The sequence below is a fragment of the Scyliorhinus canicula genome, chromosome 4, assembly GCF_902713615.1.
Source record: "Scyliorhinus canicula chromosome 4, sScyCan1.1, whole genome shotgun sequence".
NCBI lineage: Eukaryota > Metazoa > Chordata > Chondrichthyes > Carcharhiniformes > Scyliorhinidae > Scyliorhinus > Scyliorhinus canicula.
In genome coordinates, this window is record NC_052149.1 from 165,542,180 (window position 1) to 165,557,126 (window position 14,947).

Consider the following 14,947-nt stretch of genomic DNA (forward strand, 5'->3'; position numbering starts at 1 on the left):
GGTCCTCAGCGCTGTGAGGCAGCAGTGCTAACCGCTGCGCCACCATGCCACTCTCATTGCTGCTTTTAAATGTTATTTTTTTCTTTTACTTTGACATACTGTTGAAAAGTGCAATGGAAGAGTGAAAAAAGATTAGTACATTCTCCACATGTCTGCGTGGATTTCCTCGTGGTGCTCTAGTTTCCTCCCCCACTCTAAAATTGTGCAGGTTAAGGTCATGCTAAATTTCTGCTTAGTGTCCAAAAGGTTAGATGGGGTTACGAGGATAAGACATGGAGGTGGTCCTTGGTGGAATCATCTTTCCGAGGGTTGGTGCAAACTCGATGGGCCATATGGCCTCCTTAGGCACTGTAACGATTCTATGATTCTTGTTCAATTAGTCACCTAAAGTTGGCAGATAATACAGAACTTGAATATTGCTGCGGAGTGATATTTTGCCAAAGTTTTCGACTTGCACTCATCAGGAGAAATGCAAGAGTGCCAAAGTTCAAATGATCACAAGTCAAACTGCAGGAGAAAAGCGTGCTGGTTATTTGACGTCAACTCCAATTGGCAAGGAGTTGCCCTGGAGTAAGAGAACCAGCTCCCTATACTTCCAGGTAATTGAAAAAAGGCACAAGGAAAACATCATTTTGTTGCAGCGAATGGGTTACTACTACTCTTTATTGTCACAAGTATGAAGTTACTACGAAAAGCCCCCAGTCGCCACATTCCGGTGCCTGTTCGGGTAATTGAACCCACTCTGCTGGCTTTGTTCTGCATTACAAACCAGCTGTCTCGCCCACTGAGCTAAACCAGCCCTTGGTTCCTAGTGTGGCTATTGGTGCATTCAGGATTGTTCAGCAAGTGCTGCCCAATCGCAGAATCACATCTAACCACATTTTTTTTGTTTAAAAGAAAACTTTAAAGCAATTATATTTACAGTGTCTCATAGGATCATAGAATCCCACAATGCAGAAGGATGCCATTTGGCCCACCGAGCCACACTGACGCTCCAAAAGAGCACGCCCACCAGGCCCCCATTCCTGTAACCCAATAACTTCACCTAACCTTTTGAACACCAAGGAGCAATTTAGCGTGGCCAATCCAACTAACGTGCACATCCTTGGACAGTGGGAGGAATCTGGAACACCCGAAGGAAACCCAAGCAGACATAGGAGAATCTGCAAATTCCACACAGTGACCCATGGCCAGAAATGAATCCTGGTCTCTGGTGCTGTGAGGCAGCAGTGCTAACCACTGCACCACTGTGTCATCCACATCTAAACATATCCAACAGTAGACATTTTGTTTAGGGTTATGCAAACACAGACTCACTGGATTCCAACTGTGCCCTGTCCATTACGAACAACCGCAGGCAGGAACATGCTGCCTGATGTGTTTCATGCTGCTACCATTGTGTGGCAAAACATCTCTTTGGGATACTGGCAGTCAGACCAATTAGTGAAAAAGATCACTTGTGTTGCCATGGCATAATACCAGCATGAAGTGGCTAGCTTAACCGGTTATTCAAATATTTTGAGATACTTTACCTTTCCAGGGTAATTTTTGTTCTTTTCAGGTCGAAAAGACATGCATGTGTATACAGGCACCCATTCACTGCAAACAAAAGGAATATAGGGGTGGCATGGTAGCACAGTGGTTAGCACTGTTGCTTCACAGATCCAGGGACCAGAGTTCGATTCCCGGTTTGGTGACTGTGCGAGTCTGTATGCTCTCCATGTGTCTTTGTGGGTTTCACCCGAGTTCTCCAGTTTCCGCCCACAAGTCCCGAAAGACGTGGTTGTTAGGTGAATTGGACATTCTGAATTCTCCCTCCGTGTATCTGAACAGTCCACATTGTGTGGCGACTCGGGGATTTTCAGAGTAACTTCATTGTGTGTTAATATAAGCCAACTTGTGACACTAATAAAGATTATGTGAAAGCCTTGTACTTTTTGGAATTACCCAGAAATATGGAGTGCATATATCTCTGTTGTTTTCTCCATGGAAGCACCTCAGCCAGAGTCCACTTGCTCTTGCCAACCAATTAGCATCCCTTTTTTCCTGTAGTATAAATTGTGATCATTGAAATTTGGCATTCTTGCCTCCCGATGAGGGCAAGGTGAAAAGCTTCAGCAACATATCTCTCTTTGCAGCAATATTAGAGTACACCTGTATATTTTATAAACATTCTTTACTTTGATATTAGAATCAGCACATTTTATTGAATTATAAAGCAGTACTTGATACATAAATTACTTTTACACATAACATTAATTTAGATTCAGCTGTCTCCCATATCTCAGTAGGCTTATAGACCCACCCTTAAGCAGACACAAACTGGTGGGCTGGCTTTTGGCAAATTATTTTAAACTCAACTAACTTCATCACTCTCTGTACAGTCAAATTTCAGGAAACTGATAAATCCATCTCCCTTATTTTGGTGCTGGACTCATTGAGACAGATTGTTTAAACATCAGGTTTATTAGCCAAGAGTGTGATGAGAATGTGGAATTTTCTACGTGACAGGTTTCTCTAGTTCATCTTCAATGCCAACTTTGATATAGTACACCCGCTAGTCAGACACTGATATATTGCACAGATTTAAAATTCACAGTGCGATTTAAAAAAAATCTTTGTCACAAGTAGGCTGACATTAACACTGCAATGAAGTTACTGTGAAAAACCCCCGAGTCTCCATATTTCAGCACCTGTTCAGTTACACGGTGGGAGAATTCAGAATGTCCAAATTACCTAACAGCACATCTTTTGCGACTTATGGGAGGAAACCAGAGCACCCGGAGGAAACCCACACAGACACAGCGAGAATGTGCAGATTCCGCCCAGTCAGTGACCGAAGCCGGTAATCGAACCTGGGACCCTGGTGCTATGAAGCAACAGTGCTAACCACTGTGCTAATTTTAGTATCCTACTCAACCTACTTAATATGTTATTTATAATTTTCAGCCAGCTCAGAATAGCAATTTATAACAAATTGAACCAGAGGGTTTACACAATCCATGGCAGACAAGAAGCAAAGTCAAATATTTGGTAATTGACCCTGGTCCTTCATTAATAGACTAAAAACAATATTTGAAAACAACGACAAAGCAAATTTTCAGGAAACCCTGATTTTACAAAACAAATGCTACCAATGAAATCATCGCACTAAAAAGTGGCAAATGAAAAGATGAAGAACAATGGAACAAACAAAAACATCTACACAGCTTTCACATTTCCTTGCTGTTATATAATCAACTATGTTGGTTGAGACCTGGAGAAAGTTATCCATCCAGCCTAAGGCGATGCTTTGCACAGAGCCGGGAAATGGGTTCTATTAGTCATTAACATTCACAAATCATTTTCATTTCATTTTTGCTGGTTCACATGGACTGAGACTGCCTTTCAGAACAAGAAAACGCTTTAACTAGGGCTGACTTCTTGTATTCTAGTAAAATGCATTTATAAACAGAAAATTCTTTGTAAACATTTAACTATCAAACTTTTTCATTCTCAAAATATATCATAGCAACCAGTTTATAAATTATAGCACCACCTGCTGGTCCTTTGCAAAGCAGCAAGCATGCAGATCTAATAAAGGTTAAATCATAGAATCATAGACGCCCGACAGTGCAAAAGGAGGCCATTCGGCCCATCTGCACCTACCCACTGAAAAGAGCCCCACCGTCACCCGTAACCCCACCTTTTGGATACTAAGAGAAATTTAGGATGGCCAATCCACCTAACCTGCACATCTTTGGACTGTGGGAGGAAACCAAAGCACCCAGAAGAAACCCACGCAGATATGGGGAGAAAATGCAAACTCCACTCAGTCAACCGAGGCCGTAATTGAACCGGATCCGTGGCGCTGAGGCAGCAGTACTAACCACTGTGCCACCGTGCTGCCCACAAATCTGTGAACATAGATGCTAAATTAACATAGGAACAGGAATAGGCCATTCAGCCCCTCAAGCCTGTCCCACCATTCAATGAGATCATGGCTGATATGTGACCCAACTCCTTTAGCCCAAATCCTTTAATGCTTTTGCTAAGAGAAATCTATCTGTCGCAGATCTAGCAATTGATCTAGTTTAAAATGCTGTTTGTGGGAGAGAGTTCCAAACCTCAACCCCCCTTTGAGTGAAGAAGTTCTAACATCTCTCCTGAATAGTCTAGCACTAATTTGTAGACTATGCCCATAGTTTCAGAATCTCCAACTAGTTTAGCTTTATCTACCCTGTCTTTCCCTGATGCAATTACCCCTTAGCCTTCAAACTTCTATCAAAAAAAAGAGGTCTAATTTGAGTAATCTCTCCTTTTAACTCAACCCCTGTATTCCAACGTCATACTCCCGCCAAGGCCAAAATATCCTTCTGAAGGTGTGGTGCCCAGAACTGCTCACGGTACTCCAAGTGGGGTCTAACCAGGGTTTTGTATACCAGCATAACAAGTGTCTTTATATTTCAATCCTCTAGATATAAAGACTAGCATTCCATGAGCATTTTGATCATTTTCTCAACTTGTTCCGGACATTTTAAGGACTTCTGCACCTGAACTCCCAAGTCTCTTTGGGCATCCACTGCACGCAACGTCTTTCCATTTAGAAAGTACTCTGCTCCATCCTTTTTTGGTCCAAAATGGACAAACTCACACTTCCTTACATTAAATTTCACCAGCCATAATTTTGCCCATTCAACTAGTTTATCAAAATCTCCTTGCAATTTTATGCTATCATCTATGCTATCTGCAATTCCACCTAACTTTGTACTATCCACAAATTTGGATACATGACTTTCTATGCCATCATCCAAATCATTAACGACTGGTGTAAATAATTGAGGCCCCAACACAGATCCCTGTGATACACCACTCGTCACCGTCTGCCCATTTGAGTAATTACCTATTATCCCCACTCTGTCTCCTGCCACTCAACCGGTTTCCAAACCACACCAAAAAATTACCCTCAACTCCTTGGGCTTCCACCTTAGTTAACAGTCTCTTGTTATCCGGCTGGGAAGTTTGCTAGAGTCACCCGGGAGGATTTAAACCAGTATGGCAGGAGGGTGGGAACCAGAGCTTTAGCTTAGAAGGTGTAATAACTGAAGGGGAAATAGAGAACAAAAATAAGAGACCACCACCACCCTCAGGCAGAGCAAAAAAGGTGACAAGTTTGAGAAGGGAGGCGATCAATACAGGATTGAAGGTGTTGCACCTAAATGTGCACAATATACGGAACAAGGTAAATGAGCTTGTTATGCACTTTGAAATTGGCCGGTACGATGTTGTGGGCATCACAGAGATGTGACTGCAAGGGGATCAGGGCTGGGATCTAAATGTACAAGGATATGTGTCCTATCGAAAGGACAGGCAGATGGGCAAAGGGAGCGGGGGTTGCATTGTTAGTATGGAATGAAGTTAAATTGATAGCAAGGAGCGATATAGGATCAGAAGGCATAAAATCTCTTGTGGGTAGAGCTGAGGAATCGCAAAGGTCAAAAGATCCTGATGGGCTTTATGTACAGGCCCACTAGCAGTAATCAGGATGTAGGGCAGAAAATAAATCAGGAGATAGAAAAGGTATGGAAAAAATGAAATATTACAATAATCATGGGGAACTTCAATATGCAGGTGACTGGGAAAATCAGATTGGTAGTGGATCCCAAGAAAAGGAATTTGTGGAATGTCGAAGAGATGGTTTTTTGGAGCAGCTTGTGACAGAAGAGGCAATTCTGGATTTGGTGATGTGTAATGAGGCAAACTTGATTAGGGAACTTAAGGTGAAGGAACCCTTAGGGAGCAGCAACCACAATATTATAGAATTATCCTGCAGTTTGACAGGGAGAAGCTGAATTCAGATGTAATGGTATTACAATTAAATAAGGGTAACCACAAAGACATGAGGGAGGAGCTGGCCAGAGTTGATTGGAAAAGGAGCCGAGCAGGTAAGTCAGTGGAACATCAATAGCTGGAGTTTTTGGCGATTATTCGGGAGGCACAATAGAAATTCATCGCAAAGAGGAGGAAACATACCAAGCGGAGGGCAAGGTAACCATGGCTGACGAGGAAAGTCAAGGACAGAATAAAAGCAAAAGAAAAAGCATACAAAGTAGTGAGGATTAGTCGGAAGCCAGAGGATTAGGAAGCCTTTAAAAGCAAACAGAGGACAAGTAAAAAAGCAACGAGGGGGGAGAAGATGAAATGTGTGCAAGCTAGCTAGTAATATGAAAGATGATAGGAAGAGTGTTTTCAATATATAAAAGGTAAGAGAGGCAGAAATAGACATTGGACCATTGGAAAATGTGGCTGGAGAAGTAATAATAGGAAACAAAGAAATATCAGAGGAACTGAATAGTTAATTTGCATCAGTTTTCACAGTGGAATGCCAGGGGGCATAGGGGAGTGTAGTGGCCATCATGAAGGAGAAGGATCTGGGGAAACGGAAAGGTCTGAAGGTGGATAAATCATCTGGACCGGATGGACTACACACCAGGGTTCTAAAAGTGATAGCTGAGGAGATTGTGGAGGCAGTGGTGGTGATTTTTCAGGAATCCCTGGTGGCAGGGAGGGTCCCAGAGGACTGGAAAGTGGCTAATGTAACACCGCTGTTGAAGAAGAGAGGGAGGCAGAATATGGGCAATTATAGGTTGGTTAGCCTGACATTGGTAAGATTTTAGAGTCAATTATTAAAGATGAGATCGTGGAGTACTTGGAAGTGCATGATAAAATAGGACTGAGTCAGCATGGCTTCGTCTAGGGTCTTACAAATCTGTTAGAGTTCTTTGAGGCGATAACAAGGACATTAGACAAAGGAGAATCAGTGAACGTGATTTATTTAGATTTCCAGAAGGCCTTTGACAAGGTGCCACATAGGAGACTGTTAAATAAGTTAAGGGCCCATAGTATTACGGGTAAGATCCTGGCATGGATAGAGGGTTGCCTGACTGGCAGAAGGCATAGAGTGGGGATAAAGGGGTCTTTTTCAGGATGGCAGCCGGTGACTGGTGGTGTACCTCAGGGGTCTGTGCTGGGACCACAACTTTTCACAATATACATTAATGATCTGGAAGAAGGAACTGAAGGCACTGTTACTAAGTTTGCAGATGATACAAAGATCTGTAGAGGGACAGGTAGCATTGAGGAAGCGGGGTGCTGCAGAAGGACTTGGGCAGGCTAGGAGAGTGGGCAAAGAAGTGGCAGATGGAATACCATGTGGAAACATGTGAGGGTATACTCTTTGGAAGGAGGAATTCACTATTTTCTAAATGGGGAAATGCTCAGGAAATGAAGCACAAAGAGACTTGGGAGTCCTTGTTCAAGATTCTCTTAAGGTTAATGTGCAGGTTCAGTCCGCAGTTAGGAAGGCAAATGCAATGTTAGCATTCATGTCGAAAGGGCGAGAATATAAGACCATAGGTGTACTTCTGAGGCTGTATGAGGCTCTGGTCAGATCCCGTTTGGAGTATTGTGAGCAATTTTAGGCCCCGTATCTAAGGAAGGATGTGCTGGCCTTGGGAGAGCTTCTAGCGGAGGATCACAAGAATAATCAACGGAATGAAGAGCTCGTCATTTGAGGAACAGTTGCGGACTCGGAGTCTGTACTTGTTGGAATTTAGAAGGATGGGGGGGGGTTTGAAACTTACAAGATACTGCGAGGCCTGGATAAAGTGGACGTGGAGAGGATGCTTCCATTTGTAGGAAAAACTAGAAGCAGAGGACACAATCTCAGACTAAAGGGACAATCCTTTAAAACAGAGATGAGGAGGAATTTCTTCAGCCAGAGGGTGGTGAATCTGTGGAACTCTTTGCTGTAGAGGCCAAATCACTGAATATCTTTCAGACAGTGATAGATAGGCTCTTGCTAAATAAGGGGATCAGGGGTTATGGGAGAAGGCAGGAGAATGGGGATGAGAAAAATATCAGCCATGATTGAATGGCAGAGCAGACTCGATGGGCCGAGTGGCCTAATCCTGCTCCTATGACTTATGGACTTGTGTGAGATTGTATCAAGTGCCTTCTGGAAGTCCATGCAAATGACATCCATAGACATTTCCTGGTTCCCCCCCTTCTTAAAAAGTGGAGTGACATGTGCAATTTTCAAATCCAGAGGGACTACTCCTGAATCTAGGGAACTCTGGAAGATTATAGTTAGAGCATTTAAAACGTGCTCCCCTATTTCTTTTAACATCCTCGGATGGAAACGGTCAGGTTCGGGGGATTGGTCACTCTTTAGTTCCATTAATTTCCTTGTTAGTGAAGCTGTGCTTAAGTTAACTGTATTAAGTCCCTATCCTCTATCAACTATTAATTTTTTTCTGGACTTCCGACAAATTATCCTTCTTTTCTACAGTAAACACTGCAAATTCTTCAGCAAAGTAACAATTACAGATAGTGCTACAGTAAATGTTTTGGCTACTGGCTATTTTAATGGTAATTTTTATCTAGCAAAGACAAAAAACCCAATGATTGAGAAGCCTCATTATCTTCAGCGATGATACAATTTGCTAATTTTATATGACCACGACAACTTTCATGAAATGACTGTCAGGCAGGCAATAGTAGGGAACATTGCTCAAATCTATTTGGGGCAGCAGGGTAGCATGGTGGTTAGCATAAATGCTTCACAGCTCCAGGGTCCCAGGTTCGGTCACTGTCTGTGTGGAGTCTGCACGTCCTCCCCCTGTGTGCGTGGGTTTCCTCCGGGTGCTCCGGTTTCCTCCCACAGTCCAAAGATGTGCGGGTTAGGTGGATTGGCCATGCTAAATTGCCAGTAGTGTCCTAATAAAAGTAAGGTTAAGGGGGGGGGGGGGTTGTTGGGTTACGGGTATGGGGTGGATACGTGGGTTTGAGTAGGGTGATCATGGCTCGGCACAACATTGAGGGCCGAAGGGCCTGTTCTGTGCTGTACTGTTCTATGTTCTATTGCAAGATCTATACAGGACATGGTCAGATTTGCATTCTGTATATAAAACTGGTGTGCAATTATTTTTCCTTAGTCTAATCAGGACTAAGAGTATTCATGCATTATTTCACCAGTGCTGGTATCTAGCACTTGTCAAACAGGAATTAACCCCGCCAACAGAAAAACATCCCAAGACGCTTCAATGGGGTGGGGTGGGGGATAAAATCTCATTATGCTCACCCATCTCAAATTCAATTGCTGGACTTCTGCTGGAGGTCTTGAGCTGAGCGGTTGCACGAAAGGTGACTGTCGGCCAAGAACATTGACTAAGGCCTTTTAACCTTAACAAACTGGCACCAAAAGTACTCAATGCCCCAGACTAACCCCCCATCTACCGCACTGCTAAGTAGGATGGGAAAGAATCAGCTGTCCAGCCGAAACACCAGTAAAGACGAGGGGACGGAAATCTCTGCCTCAGACCTGGGACCACATGTGGAGGCACAGAACCGACGAAGGTCAACCCCGTCGAGCTCCAGACATAGGGAGAAGATGAAAAGAGACCTCCTGGCAGTCGTCGAAGCGGCAGTGGAGGCCCCATGAGGGAGGCAATGGACAATATGGAGCGGAGGCTAGAGTCCCAGGTAACGACAAGACAGGACCTCGAAAAAGCTGGTTGTTGAGGAATGCTTCGCCAAGCCCTCGGAGGTAGACCGCACCCAGGGTCGCTTTGGCAGTGGCCCAGGGCTGGGGAACCACCGTGAGTGCTAATTGTGAGGCTGCACAAGTACCAGGACCATCTTGAATGGCCAGTGAGCAAGGGAAGGCCCAGAGGGCGAGTATGGTAGAGCGGGTGGGGAATAGCCCCTCCCTCCATCCAGATAGTAACATGGAGGCGGGGGGCTCAATGGGGCATTAAAGAGATCCAGAGTCCTCACCCACTCATCTCAAAAGTCTAAATGTGGAAGTAGCCTTCCTACAGGAGGCACACTAGAGGGCGAGACCAACTGTAGGTCAGGAAGGGCTGGGTCACACTGTCAGTGTGGAGTTTGCACATTCTCCACGTGTTTGCGTGGGTTTCGCCCCCACAACCCAAAGGTGCGCAGGGTAGGTGGATTGGCCACGTGGACGTACAATTTCCCGAGAGATAAAGAATTCTATTTCTTCCCCCATGTGCACAAAACCTACTCACGCATATATTTTTTGGTTATAGGGAAAAAGGTGTTTCCTGGGGTAACAAAGGCAGAATACTCCTCGACTGTAATCTCCAACCAATACGCCCCATTATACATGGATCCCCCCCCCCCCCCCCCCCCCCCCCAGAATGGAAACCAGAATGGAAGGTCTCACCCGCCACGTTCTGGGAGGCACTGAAGGCGGTGATCAGGGGAGCCAAGCAGTGGCTGATCAATCCCAACCGTGGAATTGCTGGCAGCTGCCAGCAGAGAGGGAAAAGCTGCAGATGGAATTTGATCTGCTCTTCACAAGGAGACAGTCCGCCAGCTCCGCCAGACACCAGGGCCAACAACTTTGGGGAAACCCATGCAGACACAGGGAGAAAGTGCAATGCCCACACAAACACCCCCTTCCACCTCCCCTTCAGGTGCCATTTAAAGCTTGGCGAGATGTCCATCAAGGCCCCCATCTGCAACAACCTTAGGTTCACACTGGCAAAGATAGATGCCACATTTGGGAAGTGCAGGGTGGACAGAGGGACAATGAGTGAAGGACATGTATGTGGACAATAGACTGGTGACCACGGGGAAACTCACGGAGAGGAGAGAGCACTCCAGCTCGAGGTGCCGCACAGGACCAATTCCACTTCCTCTTCTGCAGGGCTAAGCCTGATGCAGCTCAAGGTGGTGCACAGAGTGCACCTTACTAAGACATGCATGAGCAGGTTCTTCCTGGAGGTGGTGGTTAAGTGCGAGCGGTGTCAGGGTGGACCAACAATCCCCACATGTTCTGGTTCTGCCCAGATTCGGAGTTCTGGGCGGTCTTTTTTGAGACGATGCCCAGGGTTGTAAAGTCGAGATGGAGCCATACAAATCTGTGGTGGTCTTTGGGGCATCAGAGCATCCAGAGCTCTGGACAGCGAATGGGGCTGATACCCATGCCTTCATCTCACTGATCGTCAGGTGCAGACATCTACTAGGAAGTTGGCAGCAGGACCCAGGGCCTTGAGAGTGGCTCTCAGACCTGGCCGAGTTCTGAAACTAGAAAAAATTAAATGCGCAATAAGGGGGTCAGAGGAGAGATTCCATGACATGTGGAAGAAGTTCACAAACCTCTTTGCAGAACCTGTTCACAACCAGCAACTAAGCTGGGGGGTGGCACCGCTGGGATGAAAGGGAGCTCGTGCATAACAAAGAAATGGGAGACAGGGGGGACGGGGACGGAGACAACACAACCGGCCCAACCCGGTTTTTGTAACTGACCAGACCAGGGCTGAACTAGCTTATACACTTCAATTCCGCAGAGTTATCTGGTGGCAACCAGAGCAACAAATTCCAATATCAGCGTTATTTGAACTAAAACAAAAAAGTATTATTATTATTTCATAAAATCCTGTTTATGCAACTAGCCTTTTCTAGTTTGTCATTGGGGGGAGGAATACTGATCCCTCCCACAAACCAGGAATGCGCAGGCAACCCCCCCCTCCCCTTCAGCAAATTATAAACAACATAAAGAGTTCTGATGGTAATTGTAAACACTAATGTATTACTAAACATTAGAAACCCAATACGAATATTTTAAATATATGATACCCGCTAACATAAATAACGTAAGGAAATGATAGAACTGGGAACACTGCCAGAGACACGGTAGCAATGCGAGATACTGGTGTTGTTTTTGTTTTATTATTATTTTTATATTATTCTGCAAAGTTTAGATATTAAAGTGCAAAAATTCCAATAAAAATATATACTTTTAAATTCAGTTGCTTATGCTGACAACACAACCTGCCCAACCCGGTTTTAGTAACTGACCAGACCAGGGGTGAACTAGCTTATACACTTCAGTTTCGCAGAGTTATCTGGTGGCAACCAGAGCAACAAATTCCAATATCAGTGTTATTTTAACTAAAACAAAAAGCATTATCAGTATTTCATAAAATCCAGTTTATGCAACTAGCCTTTTCTAGTTTGTCATTTGTAATGTAAACCTCCAGACTTAGTAAGTAGTTTGACAGTCACACAATGTTTATATTTGGAACAGAGCAAAATCTCATAACAGCAAGCACATTGGAAACTTCTTCCTTTTTAAATTGTTTTGGGAGGGCAGAAGGTAGTTGTATACCGTTCAACAGAAGGTAGCAAGTTTTGCAAGATATGATACATGCAGAAAACATCAGGATGTATTTCTCTTGCACCACCAAATACATTGGCCATGTTGTTATTTCCAATGTTGTTATTTTCAATATAAAATGCAGGAAATTCATTGTGATACCTGGTTGCTCTAATATGGTAACAGCACATTTCTTCAATAACATGTGAGAACCCAATGATAGCAAAGGTAAAATTTAAAACATTAAAGCAGCTGTTGTTTTTGAAAGTGAGTAGCCTTCTACCTAGACTTCAGTCATTATGCAATAATTCACTTAAGGATAGAAAAGGATTTAGCTCAGAAAAACCAGGAAAAAAATGTAACTATGCACTTAAATGAATATTCAAAGTGAATTCATTCAGTTATGTTTAAAACGTCACATTTTGAATAGAGAATTTCTGAACACAATGTTTATTGCAATTTTTAATGTTAGAATCATAGAATCCTTACAGTGTAGATTTGGCCCATCAAGTTTTCACCAACCCTCTGAAAGAAAACTCCACCTGGCCCACTCCCCCACCCTATCTATCCCTGTAACCCCACCTAACCGTTGGGCACTACAGACAATCTAGCATGATCAATCCACCTAACCCACACATCTGTTTCATTAGAAGCTAAATTATTAGTTCATAAGATGCTCAATATCCTACAACAGGAATTATGATTTGTTCATACTCACAAAAGGTAACAGCAAACAGCACTTGTCACCAGCATAGTGTTAATAACACTGTGGAAGAAAATAACATTTTGAATGCATGATACACACTTGTTAAAGTAAGCATTTCCCTTCACCACCCACCAAAGCAGTTTAACCATAACTCAGTTTTCCTCAGAAATATAAAGCCAAAACTAAAAGCAAGTTATGAACATCTCATCTCCATGGCCTTCTCTCCTTGCAACATCGCCGACCAGTTTACACAATCAGGAACAGGTCACGCCCCAGTGGAATTAATTTTACTACATTAAAGAAATACCAGTAGAAAATGTGCTATAAATAATGAAAATTACATGTCATTTCTATGCTATTTCAATTTCAAAAAGCATTGCCCTGCTGCTCCATCAGCATACATTTTTCTTCCATCAATATGAAAATTATGAAATAATTCTTAGCTCATATTACAGTATCCCAGTCAAATAAATCCCAGCACTACTTTTGTTCTTATTGTGGGTTGACTGCAGGAATCTGCTAAACACACATACAGCTGAAATACTGCAATTTGGAAACAAAGTAACATTATTCAACACTGCAATCTTACCAGACATGGTCTCATTATCAACCAAATAAATAAAACCAAAATGACAGATTTGATTTCAAAATAATTATGAAACTGAATGGACACCACGAGCACCCTGTCTTCATGTCACTCTCTCTATAACACCCATCCTCATCAAGACACTCGTCTCCCTTAATCAGGTTAGTCCCCTCAATTTCCAAACAGCAGTGTCTTTCCTTTACTCTCGCTCAGTGATTAACACCTTACTGTGCGTCTTTCACTCACTTTTCTCACACCCAATCACAATATGACTCCAACAATCCCCTTTCTGCTCTTAGCACCGCCTATAATATAGTCCAATTCCTGAAGTAGGACACTGCTTCTAGCTTCTTCTGTTTCTCTCACCGACCCAAAAATATTGGATTTAACACACTCCCCACCCACCCTATAGGTCATCGCCCTCCCCGAATCAAGATATTCTTAACACATAGAATCCCTGCAATGCAAAATGAGGCCATTCGGCCCGTCATGTCTGCATCAACCCATCTCGCCTCTCCACAAGCAGGTTTTGCTCCCCACCGCTTTAACAGTGCGGCTTTGCCCCCCTCACCTCCGCAGCTTTAACAGGTGCCTTGTGCCCGACCTAGTGTCGCCCTCACTCAGCGCGAGCTGAGCTGCTGCCCCCCCTCCCCTCCTAACTCGAGCAAGTCGGGCTCCCCTCTGGTTTCCCGTCGCCAGGCTCTGCCTCACCCTCTATTCGGTCCTTTAGGGATGAACCAGGGCACCACGCCGCCTACGACACCCCAGAAGACGGTGAGGACGATAATGGGCACCGTCAAGCCGCTGTAACCCATGGTGCACACACCAAATCAGCTTCACCCTCAGTGCCCTCTCCCGGAAGACAGCCTGCCGGAAGTTGCTTTAGCCCCGCCCCATGGCATCATGTGCCCGGCACGAGCCTGACGTCACAAAGAGGCTCTGACTGACAGCCGGCACCATCCAATCAGGAGCACAGCAACGCGTGGAGGTGGGGTTCTCGCTCTGGGCGGCACTCTGAAATTACAGGGTCGATGCCTTCAGGCTTTGCACAACCCGACTCGCTCAGTTTCCACCTCACATGTCCTGATGCTACATCGAAGACTCCTTGTAAAGGGGTGCGAAACCAAGTTTTTGAATCCATAGAATCCCTACAGTGCAGTAGGCCCTTCAGCCCATCAAGTCTGCACCGACGTCACTGAAAGAGCCCCCAGGGGAAGCCCACTCCCCCCTCTAACCTGCACATCTTTCGACACTAAGGGGCAATTTAACATAGCCAATCCCCTAAACTGAACATCGTTGGACTGTGCGAAGAAACCGGAGCACCCGGCGAATGGGGAAACTCGCACAGCCAGTCATCCAATGCCAGAATTGAACCCACGTCCCTGTCTCAGAGTGCTAAGTACTGTGCTACCGTGTGCATTTGTGCTTCAGTGATTGCACACAGACATGAAACGGGATATTTATGAAAAGAAAAGTTACTAGTTGTGAA

At 44.4% G+C, this 14,947-nt stretch overlaps 1 protein-coding gene across 1 annotated transcript in view; it reads right to left on the minus strand.

Annotated features, from left to right (window-relative positions):
• Window positions 1-14,370, minus strand: part of LOC119965143 (V-type proton ATPase subunit e 1-like) — a 30,654-nt gene extending 16,284 nt beyond the window's left edge. The window contains 2 exon segments of the mRNA XM_038795486.1: window positions 12,885-12,932; window positions 14,170-14,370. Of these exon segments, the coding sequence (XP_038651414.1) occupies window positions 12,885-12,932; window positions 14,170-14,273 (152 nt within the window). The 5' untranslated portion in view covers window positions 14,274-14,370.
• Between the last annotated feature and the right edge of the window lie 577 nt (window positions 14,371-14,947).